The 18,499-nt window shown below is 33.2% G+C and overlaps 3 protein-coding genes across 4 annotated transcripts; 2 read left to right on the plus strand and 1 right to left on the minus strand.

Moving 5' to 3' along the window:
• Positions 1 to 3,655: 3,655 nt before the first annotated feature.
• LOC119611664 lies at positions 3,656 to 4,401 on the minus strand. The gene is made up of 3 exons (XM_037967320.1): positions 4,074 to 4,401; positions 3,790 to 4,007; positions 3,656 to 3,724 (listed from the first exon to the last, which is right to left on the minus strand). The coding sequence occupies exons 1-3, from the start codon at positions 4,399 to 4,401 to the stop codon at positions 3,656 to 3,658; spliced, it is 615 nt and encodes a 204-aa protein (XP_037823248.1).
• Positions 4,402 to 7,934: 3,533 nt separating this feature from the next.
• Positions 7,935 to 17,193, plus strand: LOC119611666. Of its 2 annotated transcripts, XM_037967323.1 has the most exons (3): positions 7,935 to 8,140; positions 8,324 to 8,472; positions 15,504 to 17,193. In XM_037967323.1, the coding sequence occupies exon 3, from the start codon at positions 15,510 to 15,512 to the stop codon at positions 16,416 to 16,418; it is 909 nt and encodes a 302-aa protein (XP_037823251.1). In that variant the 5' UTR covers positions 7,935 to 8,140; positions 8,324 to 8,472; positions 15,504 to 15,509; the 3' UTR covers positions 16,419 to 17,193. The 2 variants fall into 2 exon arrangements, with proteins under 2 accessions (XP_037823251.1, XP_037823250.1); XM_037967322.1 differs by having other exon boundaries at positions 7,935 to 8,472.
• On the plus strand, positions 10,182 to 15,446 carry LOC119611665. The gene has a single exon (XM_037967321.1). The coding sequence runs from the start codon at positions 10,182 to 10,184 to the stop codon at positions 15,444 to 15,446; it is 5,265 nt and encodes a 1,754-aa protein (XP_037823249.1).
• Positions 17,194 to 18,499: the final 1,306 nt, after the last annotated feature.

Genomic DNA, 18,499 nt, shown 5'->3' on the forward strand with positions numbered 1-18,499 from the left:
TAAAGTAGAACAATGGGTTAAATAAAATAATGCTTTGACGTCACGATTCTTCATATGCTCACTTTTTTCTATATATGTAATTGTTATACAAAATTTTAATTCGAGACTTACAGAAAACTACTGAACCGATAGGTCTGACCTCAGGATCAGGATCGGAAATTTGGTAGAATGATTTGTATGTACACAAAACATATTCAGCTCGAATTTTATCACAAAAGCTTTATTTGTCAATGAAATACGTGTGTTTAGGTGATTTTTGGAAGTGGACCTTACATGGGATCTATGATTTCTATTCATATTATATTTGTATGTACAAAATTTTGTGTTGATACCGATATATTTGAGGGAGTTATTATCGATAAACTTATATCGGGGAATATACACCCCGAGCTATGGGAAATATTGGAACAATTGTTATGAGTTTGAACATACTTGATCCCTGGCACAAACAAATAATGTGTGACACAATTCATCGAAATACATATCTTTGGTAGTTTCTAAGAAAACTACTTAAGAATTGGGAAAAAAAACTTTATTTTTTTTCGAGGTAGTCTGAAATGTTTACTCATAACTTCTTACGTCGTGAACCAATTTTACTGATTTTCAATGCCAAATTTTACCGGATAATAAAGAATGTTTTGGGTGAATTTTGAGAATTTCTATGGCTTCGATTTAACGTGAGCGTGTTTTACAGAGACAGACAGACAGACAGACATACGGACAAATCGACTCAGAATTTCATAAGAAACAAGAATATATATACTTTGTTGGGTCTCAGATGAATATTTCTTGGTGTTACACACAGAATGACAAAGTTTTATATACCATCTGATGGTGGTGGAGGGTATAAACAAAAATTCTATATGATATTGATTGGATGATACGTACATTTTTATGTTCACTTTTTGAATAACTGCTATAACACCAAAATTCTAGGCTAAATATAAAAAAACATGAACCGATTTTCAGGAAATTTGGCAACATACAGTGTTTGAGGAAGAGCCCAGGTAATGGGTTGTACTTCTATAACCACTTACTTTTCAATGACTACTACTTACCGTCTGCATTACATAGAAGTACTCTAGTAATGACTTTCTTATAATCTGATATAGAAGTATTTTATTTTCGGCTTTGTCATTTTGTTTGCACATTTTATTTAATTGCGTTTTAAGAATTGTGTTTTAAAAAAATAAAACAAAATTAGTTTTGTTTGTGAAAACCATTATTTGACGCGCAATAAAATAGCTAAGCAGTGGTGCAGTGTGTAGAACATTTGACTAACAAACCGAAGCCCCTGGTTCGTATTCTAGCTGGCTCTTTTTATTATTAAAAAACATAACAACTTACTCAACAACTGTTTTGTAAGGGAAATTGTAAGTACTTCTTTAAGTCCCTATTTGTAAGCGTGCGTAGAAGTACTTGCCTCCATTGACATCACCGTGTTAAAATAATGACTTAAAATGCTAATGAAGAAGTAGTGAAAAGAGGTTTTATTAGCTATTTAACTCATTATTTTTCAATGTAAGTTTTTCCTGGGAGAGTGTTTAATACACCAAATCCGAATAAATACACCTATAGCATGAATACACCTATAATGAAATGCAATGACCTTTTTCCGTCCACTTTTCTCATAGTATATAAGTATATTTCTTCGGATTTAATAAGTGGTGTCTAATTTCAGTCAAAACATTAGTGTGGATGCATAAATGGATGTATTTTGGTGGTTTTACTCTTTAATGAACTACTCAAAATCAGTGTTGTCAATTATTTTTGATCAAAACGCGCCGTCTATACACTTAAAACGCGCTAAAAAGCGCTAAAATTATATTTAAATACAAAGTCCTAAATATATATTTATACATTTTTTTATTACAGAAAACATAAACATTACTACATATTTGGTATTAATTCAGGTACAAATAGTAGATTTTTCATTAAAATAATTTTTAGTGTACTACATATGTATGTATTTACTACATTAAGAATTTTAGTTCAGGTGCAATACATTTGTACACAGAAAAAATTAATTTAAAAAAATTTTCAATTAAACGATTAATCAAAAATTTTAAAAGGGTTCAATTCATTTTGTATTTGTATCATAAAAATGTATAATCAAATACGTATTTAACAACAACAAAAATATAAAAAAATAAAAATTTTGTATACGAAATCAATTATAAGTAGTAATTGAATATACAATTTTTGTTATAGGTTGAACTTCAAGAAATAAAATAATTGAAAACGAGGTTTTGGTAATTGAAATCGTTTTTCAGTTTTTTCTGTGTAGTAGAGAAATACAAATAATATTAATTTGTTTAAAACAAAAATGAAAAAGTATTTTTTATAGTTTAAATTCAGGTTCAAACGGTTTATATACATATATGTATAGAAAACTTTGGTTTCATTCAAAAAATTACTTTTATTTTATAATAAGTTATTATAAAATAAAAATTGTTATTAATAACAATAAAATATTTAATTTATCAAAATTCTACCAGATCATCTTCCAACAAAAAGATGTCTTCATAGTTATTTTCAACTTCTGGCCATAATATCGTTTTTATATAATATTTTGAATGTTTATAAGTATTATTAGAATTAATTTTTGAGGACACATTTGGTGGTATACAATAGTTTTCAGAACATGATTTTTTTCAATTTAAGTCCATATTTTATATGAATTAAAGAATTTACCGTATTAAGAGACATTCTATTTCTGATTTTTGTTTTGAAATAATTCATAACGCTAAAAGATCTTTCCACTTCAGCATTAGAATATGGAAAGCTTAACAGATTAATAACAAATGTTGAAAGTTTAAAAAAAGGATTTTCATTTAATGAATTTTTATAGCAGTGTACTTCTATCCAAAATGATTCTGTTTTATATTTATTTTTCCACTGGCATAATTTTAAATTATTCAGACTATTTTCAATTTCTTCAATTTCATTTTTACAATCAATAAATTCTTTTATAAAATTTATGACATCTTTTATGTCGTTAGAAAAAATATTTTCTATACTAAACAAAGATAGTTTTTTTAAAATTTTAAAATTTGTTGGTAATTTTGCTCTTATTTCTAGGATTAATGCTTTGGTAAATATTATTAAATTATTTTTAATAAATTGTTTTTCACAACCTTCAATATTATTTTCATGACAAACTTTTTCAAAATTATAACCTAAATAGCAATATTCATTTAATACAGAGTCAATATTTCCTTCCATGTAATCGAAATCTTCCACTGGTTGTATAATTTTATTGGTCAAAACTTGTAACAATCTGAATAAATCATTAAAAAGTTTAGTTTGATATGCACTTTCAGATTCAAAAGCTAAATTTACTTTTTGAACTTCACCTAAAACTGCTGCTAAATAAGTTATGTAAACTAAATTTTTTGAATCGTTATACATATTTTTAAGATGCGATGTCTCAAATAAATTATCACAAACAATATTGAAGTGTGTTTTTAATTCTAACCACATATCGAGTATTGTTTTCACAGCCTTTTCTATAGAAAGCCACCTAGTCGGTGCTGCCATCGGGATTTTTTTTGGTTTAGAATTGTCGTCATTTATCAGTTTATAAATTTTACAAAACTTTTTCTGTCTAACAGATGAGTTAGAAAACCAATTATGACTTTCTTTTACTATAAAGTTAATATTGGCAGGAAAATGTTTTTCTGCTGCCGCACACACCGCTAATTTCAAGGAATGACAAACACATCTAATTAAGACGAGATTTTTTAAATTATATTTTTCTTTAATTTTTCTGTAAAGACCATTATTTACACCGGTCATTACGGCAGCATTGTCCGTACCAATGGCTAAAAGTTTTGTTAAATCCAAGTTAAATAATTTTGTTAGTCGTTCCAAACCTTTTAACAGATCATCAGCTTTTCCACCTTCTAAATCAATCAATCCCAGAAATGTAGTAATAAACTGTTCTTTATCTCTACTGTAATATCGTATTACAACGCCTAATAGTTTTTCCACTGAAATATCAGTACCTAAGAAAAAATGTAAACAAATTAAAAAATATATTCATATATATAATTAAGATTTTATATATGTACCTTCATCCAATATGAGGCTAAAACTTGAATCACCAATGTCCTCTAACAAATTGTCAACAAAATGTGGTGCCAAAACATTTGTTATAATGTTGGTACATTTTGTGCGATGCAAACTAAAATTTGCGGCCTTGCTGTCTTTAAATGCTGAATTGCATAAGGCCCCTAGGTGATTTACTGATAAAAGGGGAGTGTGAACGGCTATAAAAAGCGCAAGCATAGCCTGGCTATTTTGTTTTTCCGTGGCATTTGTTGTAAATGAAATTTGGGGCTGTATTAATTCCGTTTCATTAAAGGGTTTAATCGTTTTTTGGTGCTTTGCGGTGTTCATGTGCCTTAACAGATCAGATCGTTTTGCATTTATCTGTGTTTTGTAGTAAATACATATGGCTTTTGTGTCATCCTTTAACAATGGCTTCAACCAATTTTTAAAAAGTGGATCAGACTCCCACGCTTTTCTGTATTTCTGCACATAACGTTCGGCCTAAATTGTGGTTTTTATTATTAATAAATTTCTAACAATAATTACAGAAATATTTACCATTTAAAACGACCTTTTAACTATGACGAGGAATTAATACAATTGGAATAGGCTTTTAAGCCCAAAAATGTTCTTTAAATATTACTGTTTTTTGTTGTAAATTACTTTAATTTAAAGCAAACAATTAATTAAAAACTTTTAAACACACAAATGAAAAAGAAGTTGTCTCTTTTTTAAGAATATTTGTTTTTATATTAATTACAAATAATTTATAAGGAACACAAATTCGTTGGCTATATTTTAAATGAACAGTTGCTACAGTTTGCACGAAAATATAAAAAAATATGTATACATAAGTATCCAGCTGATCATATTTTTTTGCATGAACTTTAGTAAGTAATATCTGTCAAACTCCAAGTAAAAAAAATACCGTAAAAAAATCCTCTCTCAAATGAAGTCGCATTTATTAATAGTTGTAAAAAAAGTAAGAAAAATGTTGCTAATCAGCAAATCAGAGAAGCAAATAAGCAAAACGCGCTAATTTAGCGCTTTTTCCTAAAAAAGCGCTAAGGAAAAAAAATGCGACTTTTGGGCTGTTAAAAAACGCTAAATCTAGCGCCAAAAGCGCTAAATTGGCAACGCTGCTCAAAATTGTTTGTCAAATTAAAAGTTGTTTTGTTTTCTCTGTCAAGATCAAGGATTCTTCATATTTTTTAGAACAGAAAAAAAACTTAATTTTTTTATTTTTAAAGGAATTTGAAATCTTCCAAATTTTTCATAATTTTGTGCAGATTGTTTCATAATCGTTTCAGAGTTTCTTCAATTGCCTGTACTTTTTCAAATAGAAAAAAAAACCGCTTGAAATTTTGTACAGTTAATGGTACGTATTTTTGTAGTTAATAAAATGCCCCGAAGCCTTTTGTCTCCATACACCAGGGGCATTACAATTCAAAGTACAGTGTGACCGAATTTAAACTGAACAATTCTCTAAATCAACTGCACATGGGAAAAATAAAATAACTAATTAGAAAGTGTCCTTAGTTCCCTACCAGTGATTGAGAATGCGGATTTCAGTACAATTTCTCAAAAAAACTTTCCTAAATGTTTTTACAAATTAGTCAAAATTTCCTAATTAAAGCTCAATTTCAATTTGAAAATTTTTAAGGGACATTTTTGTTCAGAAACTGACTTTAAGTATTAAACAAAATGCAGAAAAATATAATAACTATTTTATCGTTATAAGCTAAATTTTGACATCTATTAAAAAAAGTATAGTCATTACAGACAGAATAATATTCTCTTTATTTTAGAAGAAACCCGGGCAACGCCGGGTACGCGTAGCTAGTTTCAATATAAATGCTTTATTAAAAAAGAAATCACATTTTATATATACTCGTAACTGGTATCATATGGTCGGCCATTCCCGACTAATATTTGTTATTAGTTTTAATTTCCCAGTAAAAAATTTTTAGACTTTAGGAAGCTAAAAAGGGAAGTAACTGCATCTGTATTCGCTTACTGAGAAGCAGGAAATAAGGGAATACCAATGATAGGAGTAATTTTATAATGTAAGCTGAAAAAAATTAAAAGCTTACTACTATCCCTTACAGAGAAGCAGATTGTAAGTGAAGTATTTAAATAATATTTAAGCTTACTAGTGGGAATGCTTCCAAGTGGGAATTCGCTGTATAAAAATCATGCCTTATCGAAGCAGGTTTGTAAGGGAGAAAATAGCTTCGTTCCCTTACAAACCTGCTTGCATGTAAGCTCCAATTTTTACTGGGTTCAAGAACTTTTTTAAAAATATATAACTATTTAAGAAAAGTTAATCTGTCAATAAATAAATTTATTTCATTTTATAAAAATTCGTATAAACATTTTTGAAAATTGCTAAAAAAACAAGAAACATGCAAGTAATTGTATGGTAAAAACATGAAATATTTTTATAAACCATAACTCTTTAATTTTTCATAGATTTTTATAAAATAAAATGTTAAGTTTTTATGTACCTACGTGATTTTGTTATTAATAAAATTAAATGCTGAATAAAATGATCTTTCTTGTGTTAAGATAGGGGGCAGAATGAAAATTTTGTATTGTAAATTAATTTGAAAAAATAGTTTTCGACCATATCCCTAGCAAATTAATTGTTTGTAGTTAGAACTATATAGAACTATTTAAAAATACCTGTAAAATAGCTGGTTATGCATAAAAGTGAGCATTTTAGAAGCAAATAGCTCAAATAATTAAATATACTGTATTCCAGTATAGCCACAATTTTAGATTTCGGGGAAGAATCCGAGATATCAGAAGTCGCGCATAGAATATGACGTCGAATTAAAAAATTCTCTAAGAGTGAGATATAACTAGGTATAGGACGGTATTTCTAGGCGTGGTAAAAATATTTTTTATATTTTTGGAAATGTTATTAACATATCTTTAATCGTAGGGGGTGACTGACTCAACTTTTTTTTTCGACCCACCCTAATATATATTCTTGATCCTCATGAAATTCTTAATCAATTTAGCTATGTCCGTCCGTCTGTCTGTGTAAAACACGCTCACGTTAAAACGAAGCAATAGAAATTCACGAAATTCACGCAAAACATTCTTTATCCGGTACAGTTTGGTATTGAAAATCAGTAAAATCGGTTCACGACGTAAAGAGTTATGAGTAAAAATTTCAGACTACCTCGGAAAAAATAACGTTTTTTCCTAATTCTTTAGTAGTTTTCTCAGAAACTACCATAGATATTTCGATGAATTTTGTCACACATTATTTTATTGTGCCAAGTATGTTCAAGCTCATAACAATTGATCTAATATTTCCCATAGCCCCCATACAAAGTTGTATATTCCCGGAAATTAGTTTACCGTTAATAACTCCCTCAAATATATCGGTATCAACACAAAATTTTGTACATATATAATATGAATATAAATCATATTACCAATTTAGATCTCAGTCGGTCCACACTTGGTCATAGCTCCTATATAAGGTCACCTCCAAAAATCACCTAAACGGATATATTTCATTGATAAATAAAGCTTTTGTGATAAAATTCGAGCATAGAATTTTATCACAAAATTGTGTACCTACAAATCATTCTACCAAATTTCTTTTCGGATCGGTCCATTATTAGTCGTAGCTCCCATATAAGGCCCACTTCCGAAAATCACTTAAACGCACATATTTCATTGTCAAATAGGGGTATCTTGATAAAATTCGACACAAATATGTTTCGTTTATATGTGAATCACTCTACTAATTTTAATTTTTTTTTCGGATAAGACTATAATTGGTCATTTAAACGCATATGTTTCACTCTAAGAAATTTTTCTGAAGAGACCCGTAATTGGTCATAGCTCCTGTTTATGCCAAACAACAATTATCCATTTATTCATAATCTCCCCGCAAATTCCTATTTCTTATGACATATATCGATACTGAATGCTATGAATTGCAGCATATGTAAAGTTGTCATAAAGTTCTAAATAAAACGTCAATTATTTCAAATATGTCGTAAAATCTTATTTCCGCCAGAAAGAAACTTTCTTTTGTGCAAATTGGTCCACTTTCCTATCCTTGGTAAGAATTCCTTATTCCTTAAATAATTTAATAAATATCCAAAGAAAAGAAATCCTAATTCCTGTGTTTTATTTTCTTTCTTTTTTTTTCATTCCTTGCTTATTAAATTATTCTGAGTTACAAAATATATTCATATATTTTGTTTTGGCTCAGAGAGAATAATAAAGTTTTCCAATCATCCAGCCTTTCATCCCCATCCAAAGCTTTGAACGAAACACTTTGGTCCAGTTCGAACCGGATAATTTGGAAGATATAATTCTCTCGGAGATTACAACTCATTGTGCCTAATTCTACCAACAAAGGATTACTTCCAACAGTCAACAATTCCACAGGTTCGTTTGTTTTATTTATTTTTGCTTAATTTAGTTTATCCATATACAAAGTGCATAGTGTTTGTGTTGAGTGCATTTATAAAAAAAAAAAAAATTAACTACATACATATCTACAAAGGAAAATAAAATATACAAATTAATAATTGAAAATTCCGACGGCATTTTATCCGTCGGCAACTTAATAATAAAAAAAAAAAAAAAAGAGAAAATAGAGAGTGAAGAAGTTTTTTTTAAAATATATATATATATATATATAAAAATTGGTCCAAAATTATATGAAAAAAGCCGTCGGCAAATTCAAATTGAATTTAGTGGAAAATTATAGTTGTGTGCACCGAATTTAATATCCCCTACTTCTATTGGTCGTCCAAGAGTTGGAGTTAAAAGCGTGAGTTTTCCTAAAAATATCATTAAAATAGCTTTTTTTGTACACAAATTACTAACTTCACCGGTATTTATTTTCTTTGATCCACCGTTTCTTTAAAATATAAGCGTAAAAATTAACGTTTTATAATAAAAAAATAAATATATTAACCGGTGTTTATTTCTATTGATCCAACGTAGGGCATTTTGTTCTTTTGCTGTGAATATTTTCTCTATATTTCCATATTAATTCCAAGTTAAATTCTCTTCACATTATTCCCTATTCAATTTCATAACTCTTTATTTTTTTTTCCGTTCATATACTATTAAATTTAAATAATACTTGTTCCCTTCAATTTGCTCTTTACCTTTTACTTTGCTTATTTCCAAACAATATTAATTGTCCACAATAATATTATTAGCGAGCCCTTTAAATTACATACGTTTGTACGTTTGTTTACTTCATCTACAAGCAGTACATTAGTTCATGCGTGTGTATATCCATTTACAAGTATTACCATAAACATACGTGTTTGTGCGTGTGTACATCTACTTGCTTGTTTTCCTTTCTGCTTTATTCGTCATACGTTGACTGATCATAATTAACCCTTGTGTGGTCAGTGGGGGCATACATTTTTTATATTATTTTTTTTCCGAATATTTTAATGCATTTCGATCTAACCATTTATGATTGGCAATTAATAATACAATTAGTAAATATATTTCTCTTTTTTTGGTGTTGGTAATAAATAATATTGAAGCAAATTGCGATAAACTTTGTCCATATTTCTGAAGATTAGTAAAATAATTATATACGCTAAATAAATCCAGTTTACTAAATACACATTTTACTGCACGTTTTGTCCAATAGAATACTTTTAATTACGAATATTCTAATTCTAAAAAGGAAAAATTTACTAATTGTCTTTTTGTTCGTGCGACCGAGGGTTAATTTACATATTGGTAAACAACTTTATGGAATAAATTGTTGCTATTTTTTCTACAAGGATTGTAAATAAATAAAATAAAAGAATTTCTCCAAAAACAAATATCGTTGAATAGGTTGACGAACTTTCTTATATACTTATTTTACTTATTTTTTGAAGCAGCTGATCCTATAGTCCAGTAACGTAAAGGTATCAATTCTTCGAAAAATATATTTTATCCAAATTACTGGTTTTCTTTCTGGTTTGATTTACACGTTTATTCCGATCGGTTTATTTACAATTTTTTGTGGTTTTAGTCTCGATTTGATTTCACTTCCGACATTTTTAGATAATTTCATTCCGAATTTCGATTTGAATTGTTGCTAGTGCTTTTCCTTTTGTCCTTTTGGTATATTAAACATGTCTCTTGATCACTTTATCCGCTTGGCCGATAGTATAGTCGAATTTGAGGCCGATTATAATGAGAATCGTTATCCAATCAATTCTCTTCATGCGTTAGAAATCTACAGGCAGGAAATAAAGTCCACATGGGTACGTCTTAAGGCGGCTTATGAAAAATTTTTGTTCGATAAGGACAACGAAGATGATACGGATCCCGGGGAATCGGATGATATAGAAGCATTTAAAGACAAATACAAAAGTACTTATGTTACTTATTGTAATATATTGATAAAACTATCCGAGCTGACCGATGCCCTTCGGGATCAGTCGCGTGAGAAATCTGACACAAGTCCGATCAATTCTCAGTTTTTCCCAGTCCAGCCTGTATCTTCCCAGCCTTCGCATAGCTTTCACCTTCCTCCGTGTGAGATAGAGACCTTCCATGGTAATTATGAATCATGGCCGACTTTCCGTGATCTATTCACAGCCATGTTCATACAGAATTCCACATTAAGCCCTGTTGAGAAGCTTTTCCATTTGACTCAGAAGACTAAAGGAGAAGCAAGGGAGATTGTTAAGAAGAGTCCTTTAACAAATCAGGGGTTTGATTTAGCCTGGGCAAATCTGACAGAACGATTTGAGAATCATCGGGTCCAAGTTAACGGACAACTTCGAATCCTATTTAATCTCCCTAGCATAACTTCCGAATCGGCAAAAGCTATTCAACATTTGCAAAGGGACATAAACTCTTGTATTTCCATATTACGACTCCATCGCATAGACGTTGACAGCTGGGACCCTATTTTTGTTTTCTTGTGTTCCAATAAGCTTCCTGATTCAACTTTGACTCTATGGGAACAAGGCTTAAAGGATAAAACGTCGATTCCAAAATGGTCCGATTTAGATTTATTCCTGACCAATCGATACAGGACTTTGGAATCCGTTTCCGAAATACGTTCCGCTACATCCAAGCCTACCGAGTCCAAACCTAAAAAGGTGAATCGTCCATCCAAAGTTGTTAATGCTTTTCAAAATAACGTGTCCCAGCCTAAATGTCAACTATGTACCAATGAGTTTCATCCAATACGAAAATGTCCGAAGTTTTTGCAAATGGGCCATTCTCAGCGCCTCAGTGAGATTAAAAAACTTAGCTTATGTCTCAATTGCTTTTCCAAAACGCATTCCGTTAAAAACTGCAACAGCAAAATCAATTGCTTCCGTTGCCATAAAAGGTACAATACCTTACTCCACAAAGAAACCGAAGTTTCCACTTCATTACCGGGCCCTAGTACAAGCGCCAATTCCAACCTTAATCCAAATTCAGCACCATTTGTAACTAGTTCGAATTCAATTACTATACAGTCCGCTCCTACTTCGGATGCTGAAGTTGTTACATCTTGTTTTACAGTAAATTCCACTGGCGTTTTACTAGGCACTGCAATGATTGAAATTTGTTACTTGGATAATAGATACCCTGCTCGAGCGTTAATAGACTCAGGTTCCGAAGGTTCTTTTATTTCGGAAAGGTTGTTTAATCTACTGAAACTTCCTTCAACTCCCACTAATGCTCAAGTTTCTGGACTAAATAACACAATATCCGCTAGTGTTGATAAACAATGTTCATTCGTGATTAGTTCCATTCTCAATCCAGATATAAAGCTGCTCGTTACAGCTTTAGTAGTTCCACAACTTTCCGGTAGTCTTCCTTCCAAGACTTTTGATCGCTCACTCTTTTCCAAACTTCCTCCAATCCAGTTAGCTGATCCACATTTCCATACAAGTTCGAAAGTGGATATTCTCATTGGTGGTGATGTATTCCCTTCGATTATGCGATCTGGTGTAAAGCATAATGTTTGCGGTTCACTAATGGCGCAAGAAACTATCTTTGGGTGGATTCTAACTGGTCCTTTGTCCAATATCTCTTCTCCCAGTTGTTCCTTAGTTTCCTATTTCTGTGAAATCTCTTTAGACAAAGAGATTTCACGTTTTTGGGAGGTGGAGAATCTTCCAAGGAAGAACTTTACTTCATCATCTGATAAATTTTGTGACGATCTTTTTACAAAAACTACCAGAAGAGCTAAAGATGGTCGGTATATTGTTTCTCTTCCATTTAAGGATGGCTATCCTGAGAAACTTAGTTTAGGCCAATCTCGAAATAGTGCTATGGCACAATTTCTACGAAATGAGGTTCGGCTACTTCGTTCACCTGACTTGAAATCCATTTATGACAACGTGGTTGAAGAATATATTGATTTGGATCATATGTTTAAAGTTTCACCGCCACACAATTCCAAAATTTGTCCATATTACCTACCACATCACGCTGTCATAAAACCTGAAAGCACTACAACAAAGGTACGCGTTGTTTTTAATGCGTCATCTCCATCTTCTAATGGGTTAAGCCTAAATGATATCCTTCATACTGGTCCAATTTTACAAAATGACTTGACCTTACTGATCCTGAAATGGAGATTTTTCAAGTATGTCTTCAATGCTGATATCCAAAAGATGTATCGGCAAATCCTAGTCGATCCGAAGCATACTGTATTCCAAAGAATCCTATTCCGCAATGATCCCAACGTAATTATCCAAGATTACGAATTAAAAACAGTGACATTCGGCGTAAATTGCGCGCCTTACCTCGCTATTCGGACTCTACTCCAATTAGCCGATGACATCGAGGCTTCTTATCCAAAAGCTAGCCTTATTCTGCGTAGTTCCATGTACGTAGACGATGCATTGGCCGGTGCTCATTCCATCCAAGAAGCGAAAGAATCTAAAAAGCAGTTAATACTTGCACTGCAATCGGCTGGATTTTCCCTGAGGAAATGGACGGCGAATTCCAAAGAAATCATTGACGATATTCCCGTTAACCATCTGCTCTGCGAAGATTTCCTAACCTTTGACGACAGCAGCACAGCGAAGACTCTAGGAGTTCGATGGAATGCCCGTTCAGACTCGTTTTTCTTCGTAGCGAAACCATTTCCCGATCAACGTCAACTTACAAAGAGAGAAGTATTATCGCAGATTGCAAGATTATTCGATCCGGCCGGGTGGCTTTCTCCAGTTGTGATTCTAGCAAAAATCCTGATGCAGACGATTTGGATAGAAGGTACCAAATGGGATGAGATTCTTTCACCGAAATCCTTAGAGCACTGGCAGAATTTCCAATCCAATTACTGCTATATTAATGAAATCCGGATTCCCAGATGGGTAGACTATATTCCTAACGCTGAAATCCAAATCCATGGGTTTTGCGATGCTTCCGAAAAAGCATATGCAGCCGCGTTATACATCCGAATAGCTGACGGTAAAAAGATATCCAGTCACTTAATTGCTTCCAAAACAAAAGTAGCTCCTGTAAAAACTTTGTCTATTCCACGACTAGAGCTTTGTGGTGCTGTATTATTGGCGGATATGATTGATAATTTTCTTCCTCAATTTGATATCAGTCGTTATTCCTTGTTCTGTTGGACTGATTCCACAATTGTCCTTTCATGGTTAGCCAAGCCTCCATGTTCTTGGCTGACTTTTGTTGCAAATAGGGTTTCCAGAATAACGCAAATTACTGATTCAAAACTGTGGAATCATGTCAACTCAGAGTCCAATCCTGCAGATTTAGCTAGTCGTGGAGTTTATCCAAAAGAGCTCGTCAACAACCATCTTTGGTGGTTTGGTCCTGATTGGTTAAGAGAATCCAGAGCAAATTGGCCAATGTCTGATAAGGCAAATATACCTGATACAGAAATTGAAAAGAAGAATGTGAAAGTGCACTTCTCATATTTCCAACATTATGAGGATATTTTGGAAAGATTTTCCTCGTTTCCTAGGGCACTTCGTGTTGTATCTTACATTTTCCGATTTCTTTTCCGCACTCACCCAAGATTGCGTTCTAATTTTCATAAAAGTTCACTTGCCTTATCTAGTTCAGAGATCATTTTTGCTCGCGATAGACTTATAACCAATTGCCAGAAAGTTGGCTATCCTGCCGAATATCGAGCTTTATCTTCCAGACAAGTTATATCCTCGTCCAGTTCCATTTTGAATCTTAATCCATTCCTAGATTCCGAAGGACTTATCCGATCGTGCGGAAGACTCGAGAATTCTCCGGGTCTTTCGTACAATGAGAAACATCCTGTCATTATTCCCTATAATTGCCAATATTCACGGCTTTTAGTCAAATTTGTCCACGATATTAGTCTTCATGGTGGTAATCAGCTTGTCCTACGCTTGATAAGAACTCATTACTGGATTCCAAAAGTAAAAAATCTTATCAAAACCACCATTCGAAAATGTAAACCATGTATTATCTACCGGAAAAGATGTCAGCAACAGATGATGGCTGCCTTGCCATCTGAGCGATCTGAAATTTCGCGTCCATTTACTCATACGGGACTAGATTTTGCAGGTCCATTTGATATCAAATCTTATTCTGGTAGAGGTTTTCGTATGACTAAAGGCTATGTATGTGTGTTTGTATGCTTTTCGACGAAGGCTATTCACTTGGAAGCTACAACAGATTTGTCCACATCTGCATTCCTTGCCGCTTTTCACAGGTTTGTTTCTCGTCGTGGTTGTCCACTCCATCTACATTCCGATAATGGAGCTACATTCGTAGGAGCGTCAAAGATTATCCAAAGAGAATTCATGCTATCGTCTCGCGAATTGCTCACTTCCAGCTACGCTCACCAGAACCTGACCTGGCATTTTATTCCGCCGGGTGCTCCGCATATGGGTGGCCTTTGGGAGGCAGGAGTCAAGAGCTTCAAATCACATTTCCGTAAAACCGTAGGTTGTTTTAAATACACGTTTGAAGAATTTTCCAGTCTTCTCGCTCGAATTGAAGCCTGTCTCAACTCTCGGCCTATTTCTCCACAATCGCAAGATCCATCAGATCTTTCCGCCTTAACTCCAGGTCATTTCCTCATAGGTTCTCCTATCCTTTGTCCTATTGATCCTAAGATTAACGAAAGTCCGATATCCATTGTTAATCGTTGGCAACGTCTGAATTTAGTTTATCAAAATTTCTGCTTTCGTTGGAAAAACGAATATTTGAAGGAGATACAGAAACGAACTAAATGGAAGACTTCCGAAGACAATGTTAAACCCGGGACGTTAGTTGTCATAAAGGATGAAAATCTCCCTTCAAACTCTTGGCGGCTAGGTAGAATTGAAAAAGTGCATACCGGATCCGATAAAAAAGTTCGAGTTGCCGACATATATACGCAACGTGGTCTAATAACAAGGCCAATCCATAAATTAGTTTGCTTATTCGAATCCTAGTCATCCACTTCCTCTCTACATTCTCTAAGATCTTCCAACCAACTTTATTCCTTTCAGAGCATCATGCCTAAACGCCAACCCAAAAACATCAAAAGCTCCAATAATCGTCGCCGTCGCCAACAACACATTAAGCTGCCTAGCAACTACAACAGGTTCCTATGCCGTCTATGCTCTCGTCCGCACCCATTACGCACCTGTCGCAAATTCCTAGCTATGAACATGAAAGAACGCCTCGATGCCGTGAGAACTCACAAATATTGTCAAAATTGCTTAGCTCACGACCACTCGCAAGGAACTTGTCTCTCAAAGCACGGCTGTCGACATTGTAACAAGTTTCATCACTCCCTTCTCCATATTAATCCTAGGCTTTTAAAAGATTTCGGGATAAGCCCAACACGCTCGAACTCTCGATCGCGATCACCGTCTCCTCAACCCTCGACGTCACACTTTGCGCGTAGAAAAGCAGCCCTACCAACACCCTCCACTACTACATTATCGTCGTTGTTACGTCAGAACAGCACAATTCTTTTGCCAACGGTGTTAGTGAAGATTGGCTCCACAGCTAACCATGCCCGTTGCCTCCTAGATTCTGGTTCTGCCGTCAGTAGGATATCGAAAAGGATGGTGGATAAGCTTCATCTCACAACTTTGACCATGGAAGCTGAAACTATGTGTCCTATAGTGCTGAAATCTCGTTTTGATTCAGAATGCAAGATTGAGGGAATATTACGTGTTGATAACCGAATCACGTCTAAGACTCCTGCTAATTCGTTACCGGCGAGTTTTAAGCAGCATTTCCGGGATTTGTTTCTAGCGGATCCGAAATTTTTCGAATCCGCCGGAATTGACGTCATCATAGGCGTCGATTTGTATCCGAAGGTGATGAGAGAGGGCGTTTTCACAAAAACTGGGTTGCCAACGGCGCAAAGTACCATCTTTGGATGGACCATTTACGGCGCTTGTCTTACTTAAACCATGTGCACTTGTATATTCGATAAAGCAAAATAAAACCAAAACAAACGAACACAAATATTTTATTAATTGAATTTTCCAATAAAATATATTCATTGAATTCCATATATCCATATATTTCCATTTATTTCCTTTTGCAACAAATATTGTTATTTATTCTTTTCCTTTCTATAGCACAGATGTCCAAAGGAATCAACTTACTAATATTAACATTAAGTTTTCCTAACCTCACAACTATATTTTGTAATTCCTTCTAGCAGAAATAAGTATTTTACGACAATCCTTATTCCTTTTTTCCATAGTTTGTATACTGCAAGGCGGGCGGTAATGTTTATGCCAAACAACAATTATCCATTTATTCATAATCTCCCCGCAAATTCCTATTTCTTATGACATATATCGATACTGAATGCTATGAATTGCAGCATATGTAAAGTTGTCATAAAGTTCTAAATAAAACGTCAATTATTTCAAATATGTCGTAAAATCTTATTTCCGCCAGAAAGAAACTTTCTTTTGTGCAAATTGGTCCACTTTCCTATCCTTGGTAAGAATTCCTTATTCCTTAAATAATTTAATAAATATCCAAAGAAAAGAAATCCTAATTCCTGTGTTTTATTTTCTTTCTTTTTTTTTCATTCCTTGCTTATTAAATTATTCTGAGTTACAAAATATATTCATATATTTTGTTTTGGCTCAGAGAGAATAATAAAGTTTTCCAATCATCCAGCCTTTCATCCCCATCCAAAGCTTTGAGCGAAACAGCTCCTATATAAAGTCCACTTCCGAAAATCACTTAAACGCACATATTTTATTAATTAATAAATCTATTGGAGTAATATTCGACTTGAATATCTTTTTTTCAATATATCATTATAGGAAATTTTTTCTTGATCGGTCCATAATTGGTCGCAACTCCCATATAAGGATCATTTCCGAAAATTACTTAAACGCACATTGACAATTAAAGTCATCGGGATAAAATTCGACATAGTCGGGCATGGCCGACCATGTGATACCCTACATCACTGAGTATGTTAAAAATGTGGATTATATTTAATAACAAAGCATTTAAGTTGTTTACCTTAATTCCGAAATATTTTAACAATTTGTTGAAAAAAGTGATTTTCTAAAAGAGAGGTTATATGGGGGCAAGGGTAAACATGGGCCTATCCTTTACGTTTATATTAGAGTTATGTATGCTGGATTTCATCGTGATACTAGTGTTTATTAGTGAATTATTAACCTTCAAGTCATTTTCTGAAGGGGACTTTGTATGGGGGTTAGGGTCATATAGTCCGATAATTATGAATATTTGTAGTATTATTAAGACGTATATAGAACTAAGTTTTGCCGATTTTTGTAGAGATACTACAGTATTTAACATAATTATAAACTCAAAAGCCCTTTCCGGGGGGTAGTGTTGTATGGGGCTAGGTGAAATAATGGACCGATTTCAACCATTTTCAATAGGCGACCCGACCTTGCGCACAAGATTAACATGGACAGCCAGCCGGACAGACGGACGAACATGGCTTAATCGACTCAGAAAGTATACTTTAGGGTGGGTGTAGGGCCAATATTTTTGTGCGTTACAAACATCAGCACAAACGTATAATACCCTCCCCACTATGGTGGTGTAAGTAAGAAAGTATAGTCGGGCGTGGCCGACCATATGATATCCTACACCAGTTATGAATATTAAATGTGATTTATTTTTCATAACAAAGTATTTATCTTCAACATTACCTTGTTCCCATACATTTAAGCAATTTATGGATGAAAAACTAATTTTCTGAAAGAGGCTTTATATGGGGGCTAGGGGCAAATATGGACCAAGCCCGATAAAATTTTGTGAATATATTTATGTTTACATAATATTTTATTGTGCTGAATTTCATGGCGATATTTGTGTTTATAAGTTAATTTTAGACATTTAAGTAATTTTCTGAAGGGGACTTTGTATGGGAGATAGGGTCAAATGAGGCCTGATCTTTATGAAATTTGGCAGGGTCATCAAGACTTCTATAAAACTTAGTAGTGCCGCTTTTTATCAATATACCTGTATATTTAACATAATT

This window comes from Lucilia sericata, unplaced genomic scaffold (genome assembly GCF_015586225.1).
Source record: "Lucilia sericata isolate MDLA Ls3-8-SP2 unplaced genomic scaffold, ASM1558622v1 Contig001509F_arrow, whole genome shotgun sequence".
NCBI lineage: Eukaryota > Metazoa > Arthropoda > Insecta > Diptera > Calliphoridae > Lucilia > Lucilia sericata.